Source organism: Serinus canaria, chromosome 2 (genome assembly GCF_022539315.1).
Source record: "Serinus canaria isolate serCan28SL12 chromosome 2, serCan2020, whole genome shotgun sequence".
In the NCBI taxonomy this organism is placed as follows: Eukaryota; Metazoa; Chordata; class Aves; order Passeriformes; family Fringillidae; genus Serinus; species Serinus canaria.
The window spans coordinates 46693430-46718562 of NC_066315.1; the positions used below are offsets into that span (position 1 = coordinate 46693430).

General features: G+C 35.3%; 1 protein-coding gene across 1 annotated transcript in view; it reads right to left on the bottom strand.

Moving 5' to 3' along the window:
- Positions 1–25133, bottom strand: part of DPY19L1 (dpy-19 like C-mannosyltransferase 1) — a 44689-nt gene that overhangs the window by 14784 nt on the left and 4772 nt on the right. The window contains exons 3-15 of the mRNA XM_050971506.1: positions 23423–23447; positions 23050–23137; positions 22293–22430; positions 17194–17314; positions 15523–15616; positions 13162–13219; positions 9542–9633; positions 8012–8111; positions 6580–6657; positions 4927–5013; positions 3369–3428; positions 905–985; positions 32–133 (exon numbers count right to left, since the gene is read on the bottom strand). Of these exons, the coding sequence (XP_050827463.1) occupies positions 32–133; positions 905–985; positions 3369–3428; positions 4927–5013; positions 6580–6657; positions 8012–8111; positions 9542–9633; positions 13162–13219; positions 15523–15616; positions 17194–17314; positions 22293–22430; positions 23050–23137; positions 23423–23447 (1124 nt within the window). The remainder of the gene's footprint in view (positions 1–31; positions 134–904; positions 986–3368; positions 3429–4926; positions 5014–6579; positions 6658–8011; positions 8112–9541; positions 9634–13161; positions 13220–15522; positions 15617–17193; positions 17315–22292; positions 22431–23049; positions 23138–23422; positions 23448–25133) is intronic.

Sequence of the window (25133 nt, forward strand, 5' to 3'; positions counted from 1 at the left end):
CTTCCAAAATCAAATATTTTGACCAAATTACCTCTTTTTCCATGAAGTCAAACTCAGCAGCGCAGGTATACATTAATGTATCAAAATCCTTGTAGCCGATAAATTTAGATTTCAATATATTTCCTATATGAGCCTGGTAGGATACACAGGAAACAAATACCAAACTGCAGTAAGCAACAATTGTCCTGTTTTCCACAACAAAGTAGTATTAATATGAGAAATTATACTGTATTGAGAAATATTTTTAATTAGAACAGAAGTTTGTATCACTTACAGTATTGTTGCAAGAGCACCAAAAATCTACTTCCAGTGTACTAAATAACACCTTTGAGTCTAACACAGATTGTATGGTATTAAATAAAAAGCAGAAAAGAGCAAAAAAAGGGTGTTATCATTGTGATTGTATTCAACAAGACTATAGTTCTGCATAGCCATATTTTAAGACATGATCTTTGTTATCTTTTATCCCTTGATACACAGACAGGTTTTTAACAATAATGGGGCTGACATACAGCAAAAGGCTGTACCTGTTACAACATGCATTTCAAAGCTATCCTGAAAATTAGTTTCAGAGAAGAGTGAATTGACAAACTGAGTAAATAAAGGTGTAGGTAAAAGATACCCAAGACAAACAAAGTCCCATAAATCCACATTTAAAAACAAACACATAGACAATTCACTAAGACAAAAGTAAAGATATTTGTGGTTTTGCAAATTTTGGTAATAACATCTCAACGTGATAATACATAATGAAAGAAAAAGCAAATATACAATCTCTCTTCCACTTCTGTAAAACAAATTCTGGAAATTCAGTTAAGTATATCAGTAAGATGTCAAAATCAAGTATTAGGGATGACAAAATTTTTGAAAGATACCAACCAGATATTCTGAAAATAGAACTTACATCATCAGCTATCCCAAACACAAGAGAAGTCAGGTATTTCAAGGTGACTGTCCCAAATAACCAGGCACATCCTTCAATGACCTTGAAAAATATATTAAGAATCAAATGGACATCTTTAGCTTTTACAAACATTTTCTTTTTTAAAAGGCTTCTTAAATTTAGCTACTACTTATACTCTCCTATGTTATAGCTGAAGTAATTTTGTGCCACTGCTTTACACTACAGCCGTACTACTGCATACAGCAGTGCAGCAGAGGGGGTAGAAAAATTATCTTGAAACAGGGGCAGCCTCACTGTCTGTTCCATCTGTTTTGCACATTGTTTTTGGACAAGAGCTGTTCCATTTTATCAGGTAATTCAAATCTTTGGAGGAATTTGCTGATTTATAGCACGGTCTCTAAATGATCTGAGGTTAGAAATTGATGGAAATATAAACAAAGTATGTCCAATTATTACTTTTAGTTATGTGTCAAGTTTATTCCTGTACCAAGAAGGTTAAATTCTTGGCAGTGTAGCTTAATCTAGCTAATTCTTTATAAAAGTGGATCAACTGAATAGGACAACCTGTCCCAGTATCCTGTATTTGGGACTCACAGCAGATGCTTTCAGAGAGAATGCAACAAAAAACTGATCTTTGCCCTAATGTAACCAGGGTTTTATGTGATGATGGGCTGCATTCAATTGTCTCATTTAATGGCTGCTAAGAAACCTAAATACCTAGAAGGTATCCTAATCCTTTACTGAATGCCTCTGGGTATTTTCTTCCACAGCAACTTTCTTATTCCTTTTAAGTTTACTGCTGCTACCATAAGGGGCACTAAAAAACCTATAATTATATTCTACTTTTCCTCACTGGCTTTGTCGTATTTACCTTTATTTTACAAGATGTAGAATTCTAAAATATTTTTAAATCTCACCTATTTGGTAAATCTACTTTAATAATTATCAATTATCTTCATACTCAATGTCAACAGATTTTGGGGGAAGGCATTATACTTTTAAATATTTTTTTTAGGTAAAACACATTGAGATTGCATGCAATATTTACAATGTTACATATGAATTTACAAAATTAAGAAAAAGAAATTCTGCTTTCTCTACAAGTCGTTCTCTGTGATTTCCATCAAGCAGTCTTCTTTTTGGTGCCTGCTCAGTAATGAATAGGTACGTTCAGAGAACTTTGTGTAAGAATACTGAGATTCCTCTGCTGAATGGTAGCACCTTATTTAGGATCAATTATTTTATATACGTTTTTAGGGTGGTGGTCTTTTGAAAACTTACCATTTGATCCCACCCTTTGTTTTTGACCTTCTAACATTCATACCTTGCCTCATGGAGTTTAGTTTCTCTTATAGTTCCAGTTAGACAACTTCTCCAAAAAGTTCCTGAAATTTATGTACATTACATTCACCCACACACCCTTATCTACATCCTTCAGAGGAGTCAAACACTTTTGCAAGGCACGACTTCCTTCAACAAAGGCTGCATTGGATGTCTCTCTGAACGTACATACAGCTTAACACCTTCCTCACCACACAAGTTTTTTTTCTTTTACAAAACCCAGACTTATTAGTTTGCCATTCCACAAGTGCCTTGGATCTCCATTTCAGAAAACTGACATGCAATTTGCCTACACTCTGATTTTCCCTGGTACTACAGCCAGGCATGTATATATGCACTGCAGTTTCCTACAAATATTTTAATTCCTTCCTATTCTAACTCCTTTATAATAACTGTATGAATTTCATCCAGTTTTGCTAACAGCTTACCCTTCACTGAATAAGAAAGCCTCTCTTAAGTCAGGCACAGTCTTGGTAGGCTCCCATTTCAAGTGTTTTTACATGTTAATACCCTATGTTAAGCAAGTCAATTCTCATGTTTTCTACAGTGTTACATTTTATTCATAATAATTTTGGAGTGTTCTCCCTGTTTGGACATGACTTCTACTTCCCTCCAACCTCACCCACACACTCAACAGTGTTTTACTCTGACTTGTTTCCCTACGCAATTTTAGGATGTTTGCTGTTGTCATAAAAATATCCTTTAACAATTATATAGATAACCACATTTTAGTGAATATCAAATGCAGTACCTTAATCTCCATTTCTGCAAGCACTGTTAGCCTTTTACTTGCCTTGTCTAAATTGACCTTTACTTTAAAAAGATTTGCATTAAGATCCTAGGGTTTGTAAACATGTTAAGTTGTCAATGTGAAATTAAATGTGTTGCCATTTAAAGGCTATTTCAGCTTTCTGACATAAACGTGTGTTTATGCTCTCTATTTCTTCAGGAATTTAACACTATTGCTGGGAACGCTGACAATTTATTAAAGACAGCAGTTCAGCTACATTCCATTATTTTCAATTATCAGAAACGAAACCAGAAATTGTTTCTGTATTTGACAAAAACAAACAAAATATAGTCAGTTTTTCCTCTGAAATTCAAAATATTCAAAATTCCTTACCCATACATAGACTTCTCTTTTGCGCCTTTTCAAGACTTTTGGACTCCATTCAAGAATTCCCTAATAAAAAAAAAAAATTAATGCACATTTTCAGGTAACATAATAACAACAAGCTGTTCTAGTCCGTGAATGAGAGGTTTTTCCTTTTGGTAAGCCTATCACATCATATATTTAGTTATTAAAAAATATTCCATAATTAATACAACCTGAGAGGTGAATATATATAGTATGATTTCACCCTGCACTGGCGAAACTTGCCAACATAAAATCTGTTACTGCAGGTTGAGTACACTTGTGGAAAACTACTTTTCTCCTGAACAAGCACGGAGACTCTGTATTATTCAGTTCTAAGCTTCTTTAAATCAAAACCAATGGGAAACTGAGCTCTGTCTGCTTCTGTCAATGACAAAGACACTGAAGCAAGAAATAAATTACTGGCAGCATTAATACAAACAATTTTCAAGTAAGGCAACAGAGTATGGAAGGCGGCAGGAGTCACTCCTTTGTTTCACAATATGTTCATTTTATGACACAAAGAAGACCCATATTAGCTAATTTGATGAACAATGCAATTCAAAGCTTCCAGAAATCCAGTCCATATGTGAGACTGAGGCCAATATAAGTATCCAAATAACACACAAACAACAAATACTTTTATTAAGGCAGAAAATGGGCAAGGAACTCAACATTTGCTGCTTTTGTAATTTTATATTAAGTACAGGTTGAGAATTTAACTCAACCTGTACTTAATATAAAATTACAAAAGCTGCTACAAGAAACTAGAATAGATTCATAACAAGCAAACTATACAATAGCAAATATGCAGCCAAGGCAATCTACAACTAGAATAAGTGAGAAATTGCCACACACTTGCTGATTGATAAAATATAAACAGACAAAAAGAATCAGAAATTAAGGTGATTTGCAGTAAGCTAAAGAGGATCTGCTCACAACACTTTCTCTCCTTTTGCTTACATAAACCCTTTATGAGGAACTATACAAAACTGAAAGAGGTTGTGGGGTTTTTTCCTATTTAAAGAAAAATTAAAATAATGAATAGTGAGATAATGAATCTTCAGTGAATAATTTCACTAACAGAGCAGTATAATGTAGCTGTTTCGAACTGTTTTAAACTACTGTTATACATGGTTTAGTCATTTGTTCTGCACTAGAGGATTTACTACCAATAAGAAGCATTTAAATGAAGCCTCCTTCTTGTTCATGCTTCTTGTTTTACAGTAATTCTGGCCAAAATTATATACATGGTAAATTTTATATTTTAATATAAAATATAAATATATATTTTAAAATAAAAAGAAGTGAACTATAAAAGTAGAAGAGCTGAGTCTTAACTGAATTTCTCTTACAAAGAGGTTTTGGTGTAAATCTACGATTTCTTGAATTAGTATCACCAGATATCTTTATGGTCTAATTCTGTTTCTCATGTGAAAGGTTCTCTGTCTGGTAGTGCAGCAGTTGCATGTTTTAGATCAATACAGATATAACAGTACAGCACTGCAGTCTCAGCACAGCATATGATTCTTCTTAAGCAACTTACCGAGATAACTACTAAAGATGCAGCATAATATGATGTCAGTAACATTGAATTACCAAACATCAGAATAAAACACACCAGAAGAGATACCTGAAAGAAGAAAATATAAATGATTCAATTTAAAATAGAAAAGGTAAGGATGACCTAATGTGTTAACAGCTTTAAATTTAAAAACACCTACTTTACAGCAAAGTGCAGTCCTGATACACTTGAAGATTTGTTCTGAAAACACTGATTGCAAGGACCTAATTGCAGGAGGTAGCCAAGTGTAGATAATTGTTTTAATTTATTCATTAAAAGTATGTAAGGACAAATCCTAGTCATAGGATAAATTTATACAATCCAATAGATAAATTTCTGAAGGTATTTCTAACATATTCATTTTTTCCTAAATTACTGTATGAGTTCTCTCTATCCTGTTTGTTACCTTTCAGTATTCTGGACAAACATAAAAATTAATAGAATGTTTGATGTCTTCTTTCTTCCTAACTGACAAACACTTATTTAAAATACCATCATCATCAAAGTCAAGGAAGCAGAACTCTGTTTGATCATATGCACCTAATTCCAGGCTGAAATACAACTTTCATCCACCATCCTGACCTACCGTGCTCTCTTTTTTAACAGAAAGCAATCTGAATTACATTTTCCAGCTTGGAGGGCAAAAATCAATAAGCAAGCTGTCTTCTTTTATACACAGGAATAAGGAAAAATAACACAGTAATTTCCAGACTTTTCTACTCCCCTGTTCACATAGTTAAGACTTTCATTTTCCACAGAAGGAGGAGGGTAGGAGGGAGGCAAAAATTGAAACCATGAAACAGACTGGCAGTTTACCCAGACTCAGTAAGCTGTCTCTGTAACGTAATTTGACTGTTTATCTATCTGAAAATAGGCTATTTATGGCACTTTAGCAATTAAATTATGATATAGCTATTGACATGAGCCAGAAAGCTTAAATATGTCATCCTGCTTCTGTCAAAAACTACCAAACAAATCTGCTTATTTTGTCCCGGATTTACATGAGAAATGAATCACATAGAACTTAATATTGCCTTTAGTTTATCATTTACAGTATTTCAAAAAAATGTTTTAAAACATAGGAAATATAATTTAGTTTCTTTTCTGGGAAAATATTCTCTTTTCACCCACTGAGTTAGCATAGCACAATTTTAGCAAAAAAAAAAAAAAAAAATTAAACACCATCACATTTCTTAAAAAAACCTGTCTACATCTTCCTTTATATTAAAAACTGTAATCTCACTTCAAAAAGCAAAACTTGATCATTATCTCAACTTAAAAGATTAAAATCAGGTATTATGCAGAAACTTACACATTTTTTACTTATCTTTCCCTTCTTTCTTGACTTTTTCACACAGTTTTGAAAAAAAAAATTGGTTTTCAACTTAACAGTTTATTTTCTTGTCCTTCTTTCTATCTCCCCAAACAGTTAAACCACAAGATCTTTGCATCTATTGTGGTCTAGACCACAATAGTTTTCAAAACCCAATTTTAGTTGCAATCCAGACCCTTCCCTCCCTTGTCATTGCATGTTTTCAACCTTTGTGCAAGTAAGGAAAACACTTCAGACAAATGGTCACTTTTCATGCTTTGACCTGTTTGAGGGGACTAAAGGTTTATTTAAAAAAGCATTACCATATGAGCAGACAGTATCTTCTGTAATTTGCTGGAGTCAATATAACCCATAATACACACCGCAAATAATGAAGCTATCTAAAATCAAAAATGAAAGGGAAGTTAAAACAATTTGCACTGGTGTACTCCTTCATGCAAAAGAAAAGATTATTCAAACAATATTAACTTGTATTGCTACTTTTTGCTAAGTACTTAGGTGTTTCATAATTATTTCTTTCAAAAATCCTGTTGTGGTGCTCTAAATAAGAATTATCAAATACAGTAGAATATTTACAAAATAAGTATTCAACTTTATAAAAATCCAAGTCACCAAAATACAGCACTAACACATGACCTTTCACCTTCAAATTAAAAACAAAATTAAAAAAAAAAAACCAAACACAAAAAATCCCCAAACCAAACACATAAAACCCCAAACCAAACAAAAAGGGAAAAAAAACCCCAACAAACAAAAAACCCCAAATGAACCAAAACCAAAAATCCCAAAACATATCAGTCAAAACCAGAAAAGAATTACTCATTAATTTTAAGTTTTCAGCTAAGTATGGAAACACCCACAATTTGCTGCTGAGGAAAATAAGGCTTGTTGACTTATGGATCAGACAGCATCTTAAAAGTCATATGGGAAATTAATGAAATTATGAAGTGAACCTGAATTTTCAAATTTCAGGTTCAGCTTCTTGAACAGGTTACAGTGATGAGTTTTTCTCAATATTTTACAGAGTTTATTCATTTCCTCTTATGCAGTTAGGAACCTTGCATACCACAGCTTATATGGATTGTTTACAGCTATCAACTCAATCTGATTCAAGTAAGGCAGACAAGTGGAAAGGTCTGGAGACACAGATGGATTTCAGTAAACAGGCTACATTTCAACCAACTCAAACACAAAGAAAGTTGCTGTGTGACAGTATCCTGTGGTTCCAATCAGCATTCCCTAGATTTCAGTGCTACCTACAGTTACCTCAACTACCCAAAATCTCAGACTACAGCACCACACAGGAACTCATCAAAATTATATAGGAAATCATGCAAAATCATGCCAGATATTACATGCCATGCAAACACTGGTACATTTAAAAAAATTTAACAGCCTGATCAATGCCTTTTTTTAACTTTTGTGCTTCAAAAGACAAATTTTTTTTTTTCCTTGTTCTAATGTACTGATCTTAGGCTGGAGGCTGTTTATGTGGGAAAAGTAAATATTTTTAGTCCTGGAGACAGAATGGTAAGTGGTGTAAACAGTCAACTTTTAAACTCAAGACTAGAAAGATTGATGTGGTAAAGGGTGAGAATCTTTCCTGACAGCGAGAATGAAATCTGGCTAAAAGGAAAGTGCTGTAAGAGTTGTGAATTCAATGGCTGTCTATACAAAGCAGTCAATTTGTCCAGGTTAGACAAAGAGGCTATTTAGAGGTGAATATGGGCTTACCTGAGTTAGAAGAACAAACTGAGCAAACTGCCAGGGAAGCATGAAAAAGATATTAGAAACACACAGTGCAATCAAGCTTCCTGTATTAATACTCGGAATCCTTGGGAAAAAGAGACAGAATAGGCATCAGTAAGTACAATTACACAGGTGTTTGCATACAATAGAAAAGTACAACAGAAAATGCAATAAAACACAGTTACCTCGGAAGATAGCTAGCAATATTGATCAACTACAAATAACACTGCTAAGTAAATGTAATTTTTTGGGTTTTTTTAAGTTTCCATGACAACAGCTCTGATTCCTTAACTGTTTGATGAGTCACTGATTACCAAACAAGTCTTCTCCTGGCAGTATGCAGTAGAGCAGGCCAAAGCATGTCATTTGCAAGTGCTTCACCTTCTTGTGACAACTCTACAGCCAGGTGACAACCATTTCCATTTCAGCTGAAATCACAACTGTTTCAGAATGGTCTGCGTTTGAAAGTTATTTAAGTCCTCTCTCTCACATTTCTTCCATATTTACTTTCTGCTAGCAATCCAGAGTGATGCTTCAGGGAAGGAAACAATGACAAGTACATGAAACTCATCTGGAACTGAAACCCCAGTCTACTCTCCATGTCTGGAAATAAATGCTATTTAAAATATTTAATCCTGCGTTGATTCAAGTTCAATTCTTAAACATGTCGTGTTTCAATGTTCACTAGAGAGCACACATCTTTTCCTCATATAAAAAACACAAGTTAGTGACAAGCATGAAATACTTTCGCTTTAAACATCAATAACTACAAATCAGTATGGCCTAATAAAAGGAAAATTGGAGGGTATAAGTACTAAGTTCAACTAAATAATAAATACATTGTAAATCTGATGCAATGGAGTTGCTGGAGAAGCCCTTAAGTATAAATGGTCATGCTTATTTTCTAAAACAGAAGCAAGACAGTAATAATCATGTTGCAAGCCAGAAATAATCACGGAAAAGCAGGGCTAATGAACTCAAGAGCATCCCTGCATTAATGTAATTAGACTGCTCTAAATCATTCAGCTAGTTAATGAGACTAGTTAATTAGTCATAGAAAACTGCAAGAACATACTAGCTTCTAGGTGCCTATAGCATCCTGTGTTGCAAAGCATAGGCTTACTCTACGTGCAGCCAACATACCACTCTCCAAGAGGGAGAAAACCAATTGATGAAGAATCAGCTTGTTTCTCATGGGAAGGAAGGGACATCAACCAAAAATTCTGAGTTTTACTTTAGACACTTATTTGCCAACATAGTAATTCTGATTTTTATGTTAATCATGTCTTCAAGTTGCAAAGTTTTTCCTTTTAATAAGTGAGTAATATGACTGCAGTTCTACTGGTGCAGCGTCTGTAATGTAACAGCCACAGGAAAGTTTCTCTGTTAATGATACCATTGTTATAGCACATGGAGGCATTTAAATAAATATTTAAATAAAGGCACTCAAATAAATGTCCTGTGACATTCAATTTTTTAAAGCATTGTAAAGACCTGGTATAAACTGAGAGGTACCTGAGAATATAGGTCAAGAGCAACATCTGCATCACAAGGAATGGGTACGAGAAACTTTCACGAAGAGGTGGAGTCCACATGACACGAGTGCACTGAAAATAAGAACTGGGTTAGATGGTAACATTCACTGATATATTTCCATAAAACCATGCATTTGTATTTCAAAATGAATGACTACAGATACCCCAATAAAGCAAAAACCAAGCTACATGAGGTTTTAGTCAGAATGTTAAAAAGACCAGCCAGGAAGCAGAAAAGAGAAAGGAAAAGGAAGTGGCTTCCACACTCGGGGCCTAATATACAGTGTTTAATTAAAATAGAGCACTGCTTTTCCAAATGAAATGTGGCAGCTAGAGAATATCCAATAAAAATAAACAGGGCAGCAGCTACTTGTCCCTGGTTTTGCTGAAATAATCAACTCTTCTAGGTAAATAATTTTCAAATTCATGCAGTGACTTGCCACACTCAGAGACAGTGTGTTGGGAGATAATCTGAAGGATAAAGTAATATATTCCTCATTATGCTAGAGTTAACATTTCAAATTTCTATCAGTAACCGCACATTAAGTATAAAATCTGAAGCTGCCCTAAAAAACAGGCCAGTATACTAAAATCATGAAATTAAATTCATACAGACCCTATACTACCTCCACAAAACTTATATATTCCATTCTTTAACCCTAATAAAGCAAAGCATAATACACTGAAGTCAACTGAATAGTTGTTTCATTAATTTCTTAATTAATGTGGTTCATGACAAATAATGAGCCTCATGGCAAATGGCTCAGCTACAACTGTTGTCTCCAATGTTTATATTCAGCTCTTTATAAAGTGCTTGCACTGACTTTAAAAGAAAAGAACAAATACAACTTTACAGGAGTACTCTGACGTACAAAAAACAGGTTCAAATCGGCTATCAAGAGATTTGTATTAAAAATTAGAAGTAAGATCTTCATAACTACAAGAAAAAATGTAATTCATCTTAACATAAACTACAGTGAATCTATGAAAATAATGTAGGATACAGTTGCCAGGATGTTCCTTCTCCTTTGCTTCCTAGAATCTATAAACCATCTTTTAAAATACTGTTTTACCAAACAAGTCACTAAAATCAACATTCTATAATTCCTTGCTTATTACTATTTCCCAAGTATGTTAAATTAATAGTGTAAAATAAAAGCAAAGAACAGAAACCCATCACATTAATCACATTCTCTGACATCCAAAAGCACTCTTTGTAAAAGCTGCACCAATTATCATCAAAATAAACGTTTCACAAATATATGTATTAATATGCTGTCCTCAGCTGACTGCACAGATGTGATGAGCTAATTTTTTTTACTAAGCATTAAATATATCATGATTATTCTAAAGCAGTGTAGTAATTTTGCATATTTTTCAAGACTACAGCAACATTTGGTTTACCAAATCTTATGATACTGGAGAAGATAAGACAGGGAAAAAAAAATGATGAGCATATACAACCATAAAAAGGAAGCATTACCTTAGAAGTGGATTGAGTAACATGGGCTACACTACTTTTCTATATCTGGAATGTAATGCTAAACTCAATCATCTGTGGATGATTTATCAAGGCTGTAAACTCAACTCTGCTGCAGGTAGAAATGTATCAGATTTGTAAAGTTTGAAATCATTAAAACACAGCAGCACAAGCGCAGCACAAACAAAAACATAGCTAGTCGCCTTAGGGTGACTAGCTCAAAGCCAGAGAGCATTTTTACAAACCCCTTTTACATAGCATTAGAGCTGAGATACCAAGGCTTGCAGATCAGGCTTACTTGTGTAGCTCAGTCCTACCCTTCCCAAATAGGAAGGGAAATTTTTAGCAGCTGGTCTAGCTCGACTGTACGCACTGTCAACCCACACAAGATGATTTGCACATAATCACAAGCCTGTCAAAGAGCTGGGCCTTTCTTCCACACACAGGCACATCCACAACATGGCATTCAACAGAGCACCCGGTGAGGAGAGGCCCTGTGCACCTCTAACTACAGGTACTACTGTAACTAGATACACGACAATATCAAATAAGTCTGATTTGTTCCATTCAGCTACAGTCCAAACACAAAAGTGCCAGCTGAGATCCAATGCTGCACCTGTGCAAGTATTTCCTGTTGTTCTCCAGAAATCCATACAGTTGAGCTGGAATCCGGGTTGCCTTCCTTAAGTCCTACCTAAGTCCAGACTACACCTGTGTAAAACTATGCAGATTTGCTTTCACACCACTCTCCAAAATACATTATCTCTGCTTTTTCCCCAAGTTAAGTCATTCACAGAGAGAGAAGCTCTCCTACAGTCACCTATGGAAAGAACTGCACTGTACCACAGTGAAATAAATGGTCTTTTCCTACCACTACCTTGAAGTTTTCAACACATTTCTTTCAGAAGTTACACTTACCCCCTTCACAGAATTGGAAAACAGTGCCTGTTTTTTTAGTATTCACTAGCAAAGGATGAAATATCATTTCACTTAGGGATGCCATTTAGAACAGAAATCCACATAAAATGTCATATTTACACTCACAGAGCACAAAAATTAATTTTAGGAACTATAATGTTTACTGGTTCTCAACCAGTTTAACATTCATGGGTGACAATGCTTTAATATGCTTAAATTCTTAAATGCCTAAATTCTTTAAATATCCCCCATGCACACATGGGAGATATTTAAAGAAAAGACATTTCAAATGAAACTTGAAAATAAAATAGCCATTTTATCACACAGATTTTTGTTTTATAAAAAAAAGTCAAAGCTTACTGTAAATGGAAGCATCTTTAATTCTATTATGTACATGTTTTTACAACTCAGTGTTCTCTAACAAGTTCAGCTCAGTAAAGTAAGAAAACATAAATTCAACCCTAAACTAATTTAGAAGGTAGTTAGTTTCCATTTAGAAGTTATTTACAATTTTCCATTCAGAAAATGAGCACTAAGGAAAAAAAACATCCCAAGGGAATAAGAATGAAAGCTGATTTTTCTTCCAAAATATGAAACAATGACATGAACAACATTAACTGGGAAAACCAGGAGATGTTGTAAGTGACAGTTCCTTTATTTTTTCTTTCCTGCAATGCAGCTTACTTAAGTTTAGCACTGTAATCCTTTACATACATACACTATTTCTAAATTCTGTGTATCCTGGGTATAGTATATAAATAATACAGAGGTTTCTTTGCACTTTTCTTCGTATTGATGAATTTCCAGTAAAATATACAGCAATTTAAAGAAGCTTCTGAAGCTTACTCATATGGTAAATGTAGCCCAGTTATGCATGGTATAGGCACAAAAACAGAATATTCTGATGTTTTGAAACTTGAAGTCGTTGTGCTACTACGTTTCAATCTCAGGACCAATTTACAATATATATCCTTTCTGATTTTTTATTTTAAGCACTAAAAGGACATTGGACTGTGCTACGTATTTTTCAGTCAAAGTCTATTTTGCTTTCAATTGTCTTATTAATTTATTTTAATTGAATTTAAGTTATTTAAATTCAATCTCAAATAAACAAGCAACATCACTAATGAACTGATAATTAGCTTAAACTTCAATAATAACTGAAAAAAAAAAAAAAGGAGTGGTGGGAGAGGGAAACCTACCTCTCCATGATTGAAAAAGAAGCACAACACAGTAACAAGGCCTCCTAGACGACTCCCACTGTGAAAAGAAGAAAAATAGGTACAAAAGAATCTTATCATGGTCAATGTTGCTTAAAAAATGTGAAGCTGCACTTGTGTACAGCTAATTTTATTAGGGGGGAAGGGAGGAAAGCTTTCAAACATCAAGGGAAGGCAATAATAGAGTACATACAATATTAAAATACTAGTTATTCAGACAGTGTTTATTTCAGAGCAAACCAGTCCTTCATATATCAACTCTTTTTCGCAGAACACCAATTTTAATGTTAATAACTTGGAAAACAGTTATTCCACTGCTCACAAATTTTGGTGCAGATCATTACATCCTGTGCTTTTAAAAAGCAGGCAATATAAATGCAGTACTTCTTCCCTAATACGATGAGCAGTAAATTTCAGAGTCTGCATGTGCAATCACCCAACAGGAAATTTTGGTCTGGATCTAAAGATTAATTTAGGGTAATCAAATCAAGCACATTCAAAAAACATACTTAAAAATGAATTCATCATATGGGTTAATGCAAGACACATTTAATTTTTATGTGAAATACTGCAATGTTAACATGAGGAAGCTTTTTAAGCCCTTGACTTTAATGTATTTTTTACATTTCCATACCAATCAAATTCACCTATTGAATAAGTAGCAAAAGCAAACCCAAAAATATTAATTAGATTTTTCCCATTTCCAAAGAGCAACAGAAAAATTTCCTATTTGTTTGAACAGAGAACAGATTTGTAATTGCTCAAGTTATGTGATATAAAGCAAAGAACATTTTTGCGCACACAAGTTCACTACTACTCTGAATGACAGATGATACCATTTTTGCTACTAAACAAAAGCAGCAGCCAGCTGTTAAGATTCTTGAAAAAAAACCCCGAAACAAACAAACAAAAAAAAACCCACCAAAAACAAAACAAAACAAAAAAACACACACACAAAAAAAAAAAACCCAACCAAAAACAAAATCAACCACACACAAAAAAAAAAAACAAAAAACCAAAAATAAACAAACAAAACCCTTCAAACCCTCTCAGATCCTTCACCCATCACTAATACACAAGTCACACAGAATCAGTAGTTTCTGGGTACAAAATCTGAGGATTAATGATAACAAGTGCTAAACCAATCTCCAGGAATTGTGCATTCTTGCACAAAAAACTCAACTTTACATCCCATAAATTTAAAAAAGCTTTAACGCTAAAATGCAAAATGACAATAAGAACATGCTTAACATTAAAAATGATAGCCCTAGAAAAAAACCAAAAATTTGCCAAAAACCACCCCAAACTAGAAACAAAACTCAAGGTCTATGCTTTCTAAAGAAAGTAGTGAGAAATAAAGAGCTCACTGATTTTTCAATGACATTCATATATAAAATGTGAATTTCTGTATAACTCCCTTAAGAGAAATATTACAAGTTAATGACACAAATATTCAAAGTTTGCCTACTTCCTCAAAATATGCACTAGGCAACTTCCTCTTTTTACTGACAGTGTCTGCCCTGAGCTATTCCTTATTTTAACTATCAGCACATGCTTGAGAAAGAGAAAGTAGTAAAACCCATGGCAATGAAGCCAGAAAATGAATGAGGAGGGGAAACCAATCACATCTCTGAGGAAAATATAGCTGCCTTTCACTTTTTGGCAAAACCAACACATGAAAACAGATGTAAACAGAAAACATATTTTCACTTCTGCTTTTCTGCTGAATGTGGAATCCATTTTTGTATGAAAGCGTACTACAGCTCCTGAAATAAGTGTACTACAGCTCCTGAAATGTTAGGACAGACACCGAAAACACAAATTTATAGAAAAAGGGAAGTGTATACAATTGGTCCACTTGAATGCATTAGGTTGAAAAATATTTTGCCTTCTCAGTTAGGTTAAAATGGAAATACATGCAAATACAACTTGAAGCAAAGCACTGGGAAAACCCCAGTCTTGGATAAAAGTACACCATCATTCAACTTGTTGTAAAAATGTAAAAATGAGTCACAGTGATAATTTTAAGAGCAAAAATATGTCAAAAGCTGTTTTAAACACATACAAACATCTAGTTTAATCCACAACCCAGTGGTATCAATGAGATACAATTTCAATAAAATTTTTGACAATTTTTTTTCCGGCAGCATCATCATTGTTTTAAGCAAAAAGCCTGTCTATTTCAGTAATTTTTAGTGGCAATGTGTATGTAAAAAAAAGCACTACTGCTGTACAAACAAATCATCAATATCCCATAAAAATATTTTTACATTCACTTTTTCAAATTTTGTCTAAAAACTGACAGCGAATACCAAGTAAACAGCCCAGTCTCAACTGCCTTACCTGAGGTATGTACCATATATGAAGAACAGTGACATCATGAATCCATTCAACAGAAAAATCACAGCAACATAAAAGGAAGCAGGGTCTCCCAACCCTAACAAAAAACAGTTAATATATGTTATCAAATATAGAAGAACGTCCATACTGGTTATAAAGCACCATACAATCAGTATACTATCTTAATATAGCTATATTATATATAAACTATCTATTATATATAAACTATCTATATTTTATCTCAGTGTATATACAGAAAGAGACAATTAAAAAAAAGTAGATGTCATTAGGACAATTGTGAAGATTCAATCAGGAGACCACAGCTTTGAAAAAAACCAGGAAGAGTAGGGGTAGATACAACACTGGGGCAGTCAGTGACAGAATAAGCTAAGAGGGATGCACTAACTGCAGAGAAAAACCTGTGAGGTTTAGAAGGTAGAAATACTACTAAGAATATTCTCTAGACTACATTTTTATTTCACAGAGCTTTTTAGAACAGGTTTGTTAATCCTAGACTCACACTTCCCATCTCTTGCAGGAGTAAATCCATCTCTCAACATATCACACACAATGCTCTTTGCTTTCTTTGTTTCTTTATAAGCCAAGATATTTTCCAGTAATGCAAGTGTTTCAATTTATTCATTAACAGACACTTCTGCGCTCGCTCTTCTGCCGTTATTCTCTTTCCCACTATTTCTTTAAACCCTCCTGGCTCTAATCATTTCAGCAATACAGCATAAAAAGCCTTATTCATTAAAGTGAATGGCAGCAAAACTTCAGTTTCATATGCAGAACTGATTATTCCCCACTGCTGAAAACACAGCAAGACAGTTTTCTAAAGCAAAATGATGATATGCTCACGAAACAGAGTAGTCTCAATAGCTGGTGCTTCTGTTGGTTTTGTTTTCATGAAAAACAGGAATGAAAGGTTGAACACCGTTTATTGCTTCTTACAAAATTAGAGAAAGTGACCCATTCAAGCTCTGAAGTTCTTACAGCCTTTGTGCAAAGGAAAAATACTACCCTGTCATCACACAAAGGCATTCTAAATGATAAAATGAAACAACTTCACAAACTACCATCTATTATTCAGCTTGAACTGACTGCAGAACACCTCAAAAGCACTTCTTGGTAAGGTACTTTTATTGCTTAATACCTACTTGACAAGACAATATTTCAAATGTGTGGGGAAAAAAAATGGCAATGTCCTTTGGAGCACACTGTCAAATCAAGGTTTAAGGTTGAAATTCTTATGCTGAATTCTTATGCTGAATAGAAGCTCTTGTGAGAAAGAGGATTCTTCTCAGCAGCATCACTAGGTAAGATTTCTCTAAAAAATCTCAAAAAAATTGAGGGAGGAAATTTTGAAATGCAGGAAGTTGGAATGTATTTGGGACCCTTCAGAAGTTGCAAAAATTAATGCATGTAGAGTAGGCTTCCAGTTACAATTAGGACATCTTATTCTTTGTAACAATCCAACATTATGAAGGCTCAAACCATAGTTGTGAAGTTTTGCACTCCAGGACAGGAATTCAATCTAGGCCAGAGGAATTATCTAATAAGCAAGACCCACATTTTTCACCCTTGTTAACACAGGAATATTTATTATTTCTGAAATATGTAAAGCCACAAGTGCATGCTTCCAAGAAGAAACCATGATAAACCAGAATTTACCTTCACAGCTTTCAACAGGACTAAGCCCTTTTCCTCTGTTTACAGTCCAACATGTCTTTGTTGGTACACCAAGGAAATCCATAACGGTGGTATATGTGCGGTACCAGCTGGCTAGGACCACCTAGGGGGAAAACAGGATTAGAAGTTTCTGCCCAGAGTGACCTCTCATGACAGCTGGCTCTTATCCAGGATCATTTTCAAACTCAGGATTTATCTCAGCACTTTTGACCACAATTTCCTAGAGGCATCTAACAGACTTCATTAATATGAAATTATGCCTATTGATACTCAGATGCTTTATAACAGAAATAATGTCATGCATCAAGCTGCAATATTCAGAAAAAAACCCCTACATATTGCATTGTCTGGAAGGCTCCTCATTTGAGTATTTATGTTTATCAGATATTAAAATCACAGATGTTGTTGACAGAGGACAGTGGACGAAACTGAACTCATTCAAGACAATTAATTTTTTCCACCGCTCAAGAATATTAGTCAACCAAATCTTTAGGATTTTTAGTCTGTTAAATTTTGATAGGTTAATTTTAAGCATGTATTCAAAGGGCCTCCAGATGCAATGTAAGAGAGCATTTCCATTTTCCATGCAAATACTATAATGTTCTTTTAAGAACAACTCAACTAAATCACTACACCTGACACAGAAAACACCAGTACTTTACACACAGCAAAAATGAGAACTCATCTCACAGCAAAGTCATTAGTTAATAACATTACCAAGCTATTCTGTCAGGATATAACTGACTTTATAGAGTTCATAAATGAATAATGTGGCCATTCCAGTTGAGCTGCTTTGAAAGTTATAACCCAGGGGTTCCCAGGCTGACAATATGTTTCACCACTGCAGTATTAGCTGCCTCTGCCCTGTGTCACAGAGAACATATATAAGAAAGATGATTCTCTCTTCTCATTCCCCATACAATTAATAAAACTCTTTATGTCACTTCTATCTTCAAGAAGGGCAAGAAGGAAAAACAGACAACGGGTGTGAGAATGTCATGGAGTAAATCCTACTGGAAACCACTTCCAAATATACAAAGGACAAAAAAGTGATTTGAAGCAATCAGCACAGATTTACGAAGGTGAAATCCCACCTGTCCAGCTTTATAACCTTCTGAGATTACTGTCTTGATAGATAAGGATATATAAGATATCCACAACTGTGGATATTTTTTTGATCTGGTAACAATCGGTTCTACATCTTAAGACTAGATGATGGTACAAGGGAACATCCTCAGCAAATCTGCAGGATAAACACTGGAAGGAGTGACTGATCCTTGTGCTGCCATTTGGAGGGACATCAAAAGGCAGGGGAAATGGGCCAACAGGAATCTTCCCAACAGGGAAATGCAAAGTCCTGCACTGGGAATGAACACCACCGTGCACCATTTCAGATGGAAGCTGACCACCTAGAAAGCAGTTTTGCAGAAAAGGGCCTGTGAGTCCTGGTGGACAATTTATACTTGAGGCAGCAGCAAGCCCTTGATGCAAAAAAGACAAATATATCATCAGCTGTATGTGACCAGCACAAGAAAGGTGACTGTTCCCCTCTACTCAGCATTGCTAACACTCTGTTTGTGGTGCTGAGCTCACTTCTGGGCTGCCCAAGGCAAGGAGGACATAAAATAAAGATGAGTGAGACAGACTCTTTTTGGTTGGCAATAGATGAGACAATGAGCACAAATTCAAATACAAGAAATTCCACTTATACATAGGAAAAACTTTTTTAATTTGGGAGTGGTCAAACACTGGAACAATCTCCAGACAGGTAGAGTATATGCAAATTGAAACTGGAGATGACTCTGAGCAACCTGCTCTACTTCACCCGGGTTTGAGCAGTGCTGAGACTAGAAGACCTTCAGACAACCCTTCCAATCTCAACTGTTCTGGGATTCTAAAATTCATTAATTTTTAATATCAAGGCTCCAAGCTTCATGGCTCACTTCATCTGTGACCTTCACAGCCTCACAATGTAAATCCTGTATATTTAAAATATAACTACATCTTCCTAGAAGACTCCATGCCTCAACATTGCACCTTACAAAGTACAGTATCCTGAGTTCCTGGAAGCTTTCTGAACAGCTGTGCTGTGGTGCTTCTGGCAATGCACATGTGCATACACTAACCAGACACTGCCCCATATCCAGACAGACATCAACAGGCCTGGAGAACCAAATCAGTGTCCTTCTTCTTATCACCTGAATGTCCCCCTTAGTAAGGGACATCTGTATGGCATATGTGCATCACCAGCCCTGAAGCTGACATTAGCCAAGCATATAAAGCATTCTTGCCAAACCAGTGTTGCACCAAAAAAAAAAAAAAAAAAAAAAAAAAAAAAAGACAAATTACTAATTTATCAACCTAACCATTTAACCTGTTTATGCCACAAGTGCCTGTGTCTGCTGCAGATTTTAGATGTGAATAAATACTCCCTAAAAAAGTATCAGGCCAGGTACTTCAAGCAAAAAACCTATTTTTTGCCAAAAGCTAGGTTACATGAAACAGTTACCATGGGCATAGAAATGGGAACAAATCAGTAAGCAACACAAAATTGCTAGGTCAGTTGGAGCACAGTGATGTTTCTGGAATTTCTATGGTTCTGTATCAGATAAGGCAGTAAATGCAGAACCTGGAAAACAATAGCCTAGCTATCAGACCCAGGAGTCCTCTGTGGACAAGGCCAGTCATTTGCTGCAAAAGAACATGTAGAACAGTCAAGCCAATTCACTAATTGCCTTTGAGTGTGCACTTTAAAGTCCACTACATGGATCTTTGTAACACACTCCTCATTTAAACTCACATCTTCATTATCACCACCACACACAGAAATATCAACTGTTCCATAACAATGAACATCCAGAGAGCAAACTTAACACATCCACACAGAATCTAATCTTAATCTCTCCACCACAGAAACTAACACATTATCCCTCTGCCATTTTTCAACAGAAATGAAAACACTGCAATTACCAGAACAATCTAACTATGGAGCAAATACTTGGAAAATCAACTTTATTTGAATTTTAACACTGTACAGCTACAAGGACAACCTTGTAGCTTTCCACAGTTTTTCTTACTGCTTATATGTATAATTTACATAAATGTGGTACTGATTGCTATACACTCATTTTACTTTTTTCCTTTTTTTTTTTAAGTTTTTAAGGCGAGTACTGGTTGTACATGTAAGTGAATTGTTTTACTTTTCTTAATTAGTTTAACATACTATTTAGCAATGGGATTTCCAGATTGGTTTTGATGAATTTAATTTTAATATCCATTAAACAAACAAACATTTTATTAGAATTCAGCCTTAGTGCTACTAATAGGCTGAAAGAGCTGGAAAGATCCCAAAATATCAGACAGGAAATGAAACACTTAAAGGAAGCATGACTGGATACTGAGAATCTGAAGGAAAATTTTTACTGCCAACAAATAAATCCACAAACATCTTCTCACCACCCAGCCCCATTATAATCATAAGAAAATTCTATAAATTTGGACAATGTATTTCAAATGTCAAGTTGCACCTATTGACAGTTTTATAAATACAGCTATGTGGAAACAGGAGCACTCAAGAAATACACTTTAAAAAAAACCCCAAAGCACTATTTGCAGGAAGTCTAGACATTAAGCAGTAAATGACTGAAAGGAGTAGAGGAGACTATTTGTCTGCTTTGCATGCCCACACAGGCACAGAAAAGATGAATGAATTCATACCTTATCACCAATTTCTACGAGCCAGTATAATCCTAGAAATCTGAATGAACAGACAAACCTACACATTTTGCACTGTAATCAACCCAGTGTTCTTACAGAATATCAGCCACTATATTTGATTTCACCATCCAATTTATTTAGTCATCTTTCAGGATGATACTGATGAGTCCTAAAAAACAAGTTCATTTGACCAGCAATCCTTGATTTTTGAAAGTCAGACTATAGCTGAAGTCAATAAATCTTTTTCAGCTAAAGGAAGTAACTCTTTAGTATTCAAATGATGCTCACAACAGGGCATTTCTAGAACAGAACTGCAATCCATGTGGAATTAGAAAAAAATTCCAAACAAACCCTAAATAAGTGAGAGGGCAACAAAAGCGTGATCATCTACATAGCATTTAATTCTTCCAAAGCAAGGACTTAAGAAGGAAATGAAACCACTACGTGCAACTTGTACAAATACATGCACACCGAGAACTCTTACACATACAGTTCCTGACAGCAGCTCTGCTCCAACAGAGCAGAAGAACGAGTATAAAAGCTAGTGCCCAACAATCACAGCCATTATTAGTTGGCGCTCAAAAAAATAAACTGCTGCTGACACATGAAATTACAGAAATGTACATTAATCAAAGGAATCTTCACTTTGCAAAATGTTTGAGACACACTGGCAAAACCTTAAGAGACAGAAACCTCAACATTTCTGTACACATGTTCTTTTGAACACATTCTGAACATATGTTCTTTTTACTGACAAAAAAGTAGAGTAGGAATGTGATCTAACCAGGTAACAAGTCTAACATTAAGTATGTACAAATCAGCATTCAGTCCTCCACAGAGGAATTTCCTCTGCAACATCTAAGTAAACTATTAACACTCATGGATTTCACAGCCACCATGAACTGTGATTTGCTTGGTTCTGTCAGTTTTGTGCATCCTACAAAAAATGGATAACAAAATAATCTCTTGCAACCTGCATCACTTCAGTCATTATTGTCACATACTACTGATACTTCATAGTCTAATTTCCTGAAGTACATAACATCAGCAACCTTCTTGCTTTCAGGGAAAAGAACAAAAAAAGGCAAAAAGTATAGAATTGGTCTGCAAGTTTTGGGCACAAAATAATAAGATCTAGAAAGCTTTCATAGCTGATTGAAAAACTTGAAATTTGGAAATTGATCATAACGTATGAAGTAACATTCTCATTTGAAATCTGGAACTGAAATACAATATTCAAGCAACACTTCATTAGTCACTGTATCTTTGCAAACACATTCTCCAAAGTAACTTTTACAAATTTGTAGTCAAAGCTAAAACAACCAAAGATTTGCAGAAGGTATTATATTTAAAACATAACTCACCTCTGGGTAAAGATTGAACCTTTGTAAGGTGTTAATCACTAAAGGATATTCAGTTAGTTTGTCATTCATAATGGCACATACTCCACTCCAAAATGATGGTGCCTCAATAATGGTCTTGAAGTAGGAATAATAGAGACCCTACAAGAGAACAGATTAATTATTTCCAATTAAAGATGTCACTTCTGCTTCAGGAACCACTACATACAAGCTTCATTTTTAAACAAATTTTGTAACGGAACAAAGAGGACAGGCTTATTGAAGATGACTATCCTATTTTTCAAATTTCTTCTATTACTGCCACCAAAACAAGTGATGTGGGTTTCCTTGCACTTTGTTTCATACCATACCTGGCAATCTCTCATTTGGGCTGGTAACTATGCATTAAATAGTGCTTCACAATTCTAAAAATAAAAGCAGATAAAAGGGGTGTGTGTGTGTGTGTGTATGCCAACATATATTAATTGAAAAAATATTTAGACAAAAAAGGCTGCATAAGAAGACTATAACAGCAAGCAAGGTATAAAGTACTTGCAGTTTTGTATTTTGGGTCCTCCAGAACCATACTTTTAGATTATATTTTAAGTGAACTGTGAAGTGATACATTCATAGGGATCAGCTGCAAGTCACACAAATGCATGTAAAAGTGTAATGCACAGTAACTGTGCATTACACTTATGCAGAATGTATTGAGACATTTTGGAAAGCCTGTGATCAGATTACAGACAGAAGTTTTCCAAACACTGAAACATAATCTAACCATTTCCGTGCGAAAAGCCATTTCTCTTTCTAGTGTTGACAAGTGAGAAAAATGACGGTCATTTTCAAAAAGAGTCGTTATGTGACACCTGCCAAAAAATAATAACAATTAAAATGGAATTAAGTGGTTTAGAATATGTACTAAATCACAGATAGCAAAGAACATTCAATGAATACCCAAATTTTACTTAAAAACTGCTATTGTAATTTATTCATATATTATACTAATATCCTCAAAGTTCGAAGATAATTTAGTCTTGAAAGGAAAGTTCTAAATATAAATTATCCCAACATCTTCTCTAAAAATAACTAAAAGTTTTTTTTTTATTATTTTAAAATACCATATCACTCCAAAGCAATAAATTTAACCTTACCAATGTAGGACTCCTGCGAAAACAGCTGTAAAGGAAACATAAGGTGCAAAGTTACTCAAATATTTAAATAACTGAACATGAAATCATGTTCACTGCAGTAACTGCAGTACTACTTCAGAGATGCATAGAAGGTACTCAAGACCCCAGCAAACAGAAGAATAGGAACACCTGAATTACACCTCCACAGCCAGGTCTTTGAAAATTTTCTGTGGTATTTAGCACTACACATCATTTCCACCTACATCTTGCATCACTCAAGCTGACCCACCAGCATCCAATGCACACATTTCAGTTATCAACAACAAAACTGAATTAAAAGCATTTTTTTAAATAAGCATAAATATATTTAGAATTTTTATGACACCTACTGTGAATGCTCACTTAATTCCTGCTCAGATTCTCCCGAGCTCATCCTAAGGCCTGGAGCACACTACAAGCAGCACTGCTAGGTCAAAGCAAGGGCAACCAACAGGCAGAACCTGGCGCCCTGAAAGGGCTTAAGGTCACTCTGCAGCCATTATCACCTGCCACCTGCTGTCTCCTGCAGCCATCTCCTGCACCTCCTGGTGTATTGACTGTCTGGCAGCTTCTTCAGAATCTACTAACTCGTGGAAATGCACACACTAAACTTTCAAGCTTTAAGGTGAAAACACAAGCTTAGCAAAAAAGTTTCTGAAGCAGTTCCAGCAGCACCTGGATTCCTGAGGCTTTCATGCTTCACAGGTGATACAGCATCAGAATAAAAAAGGAAGGATGAACACTCCATCATCTAGGTAATTATTTTGCTGAGAGGTACGCAAATTAGAAGTTTCAAGTTGAGCTGTGAACTAGAGAACTTGTAAGTTCAAAACCTCATGCCTTAAATGATTTTGTGAATTCCTATGTTAGACTAGCCTGTACAAAGTGGACTGGCCCTTGTCGTGTTTGTTTGTTTTCTTTCCTAATGGACTCATAAAATAAATTTTAATTTACAGAGCACACTGTGCTGTAAATATGAGAAATCCAAATGGACCATGACAACCAACACAAATCTAATTGAGACTGTAATTGGTAAAAAATTATAGACTCTGCGCACAATTAGGTTCCATTTGTCCATTTGAAGACTATCTGCACTGCTGCCATGCAGATACAGAACAAGGGGGGGTAGTCTAAGGGACAAAGGGAAGAGACAAATGCTGATAAAGCAGTGAGTTAACAGTCTAGGTCTCTGACCTCTTGCGCATGACAAGACCCAGAGAAAGCAGGAACCACTCCATTCACCTGGGCAGTGCTGGCAACAAATGCAGCCTACCAAGAAGCAAAGCCTGCCTGAGTGAGGGATAATGGGAAGGCATTTAGGGGGACCACAGCCTCCTCCTAGACTAAAGGTGTCTCAGTTCCCCTCTAGGCTTTCTGCCAGAGAAAGATCTGGCAGACTAGCTGTCTTTAACCCACAAAAATCTTTATCGTTAATAAAGAGCCCTCTTATTCACATAGGCTGCATGGAGCAGAGAGAAAATGGAGAGGACAACCACCCTCCCTGCCAAGACTCAGCTGTGGCCAGAAAGGTGCTGAGCACCACGTCCCTCTCCAGGGTGCTGGCTAGCATACACCTTCCCTTCTCCTGGCACCCAGACACTACTGCTGCCTTTCTGAAGACGTGGAATGAGTCAAGGTGCTTGAACACCGGAAAAACACACAGCAAAGCCTGAATGCTGATGCAGAATATAGC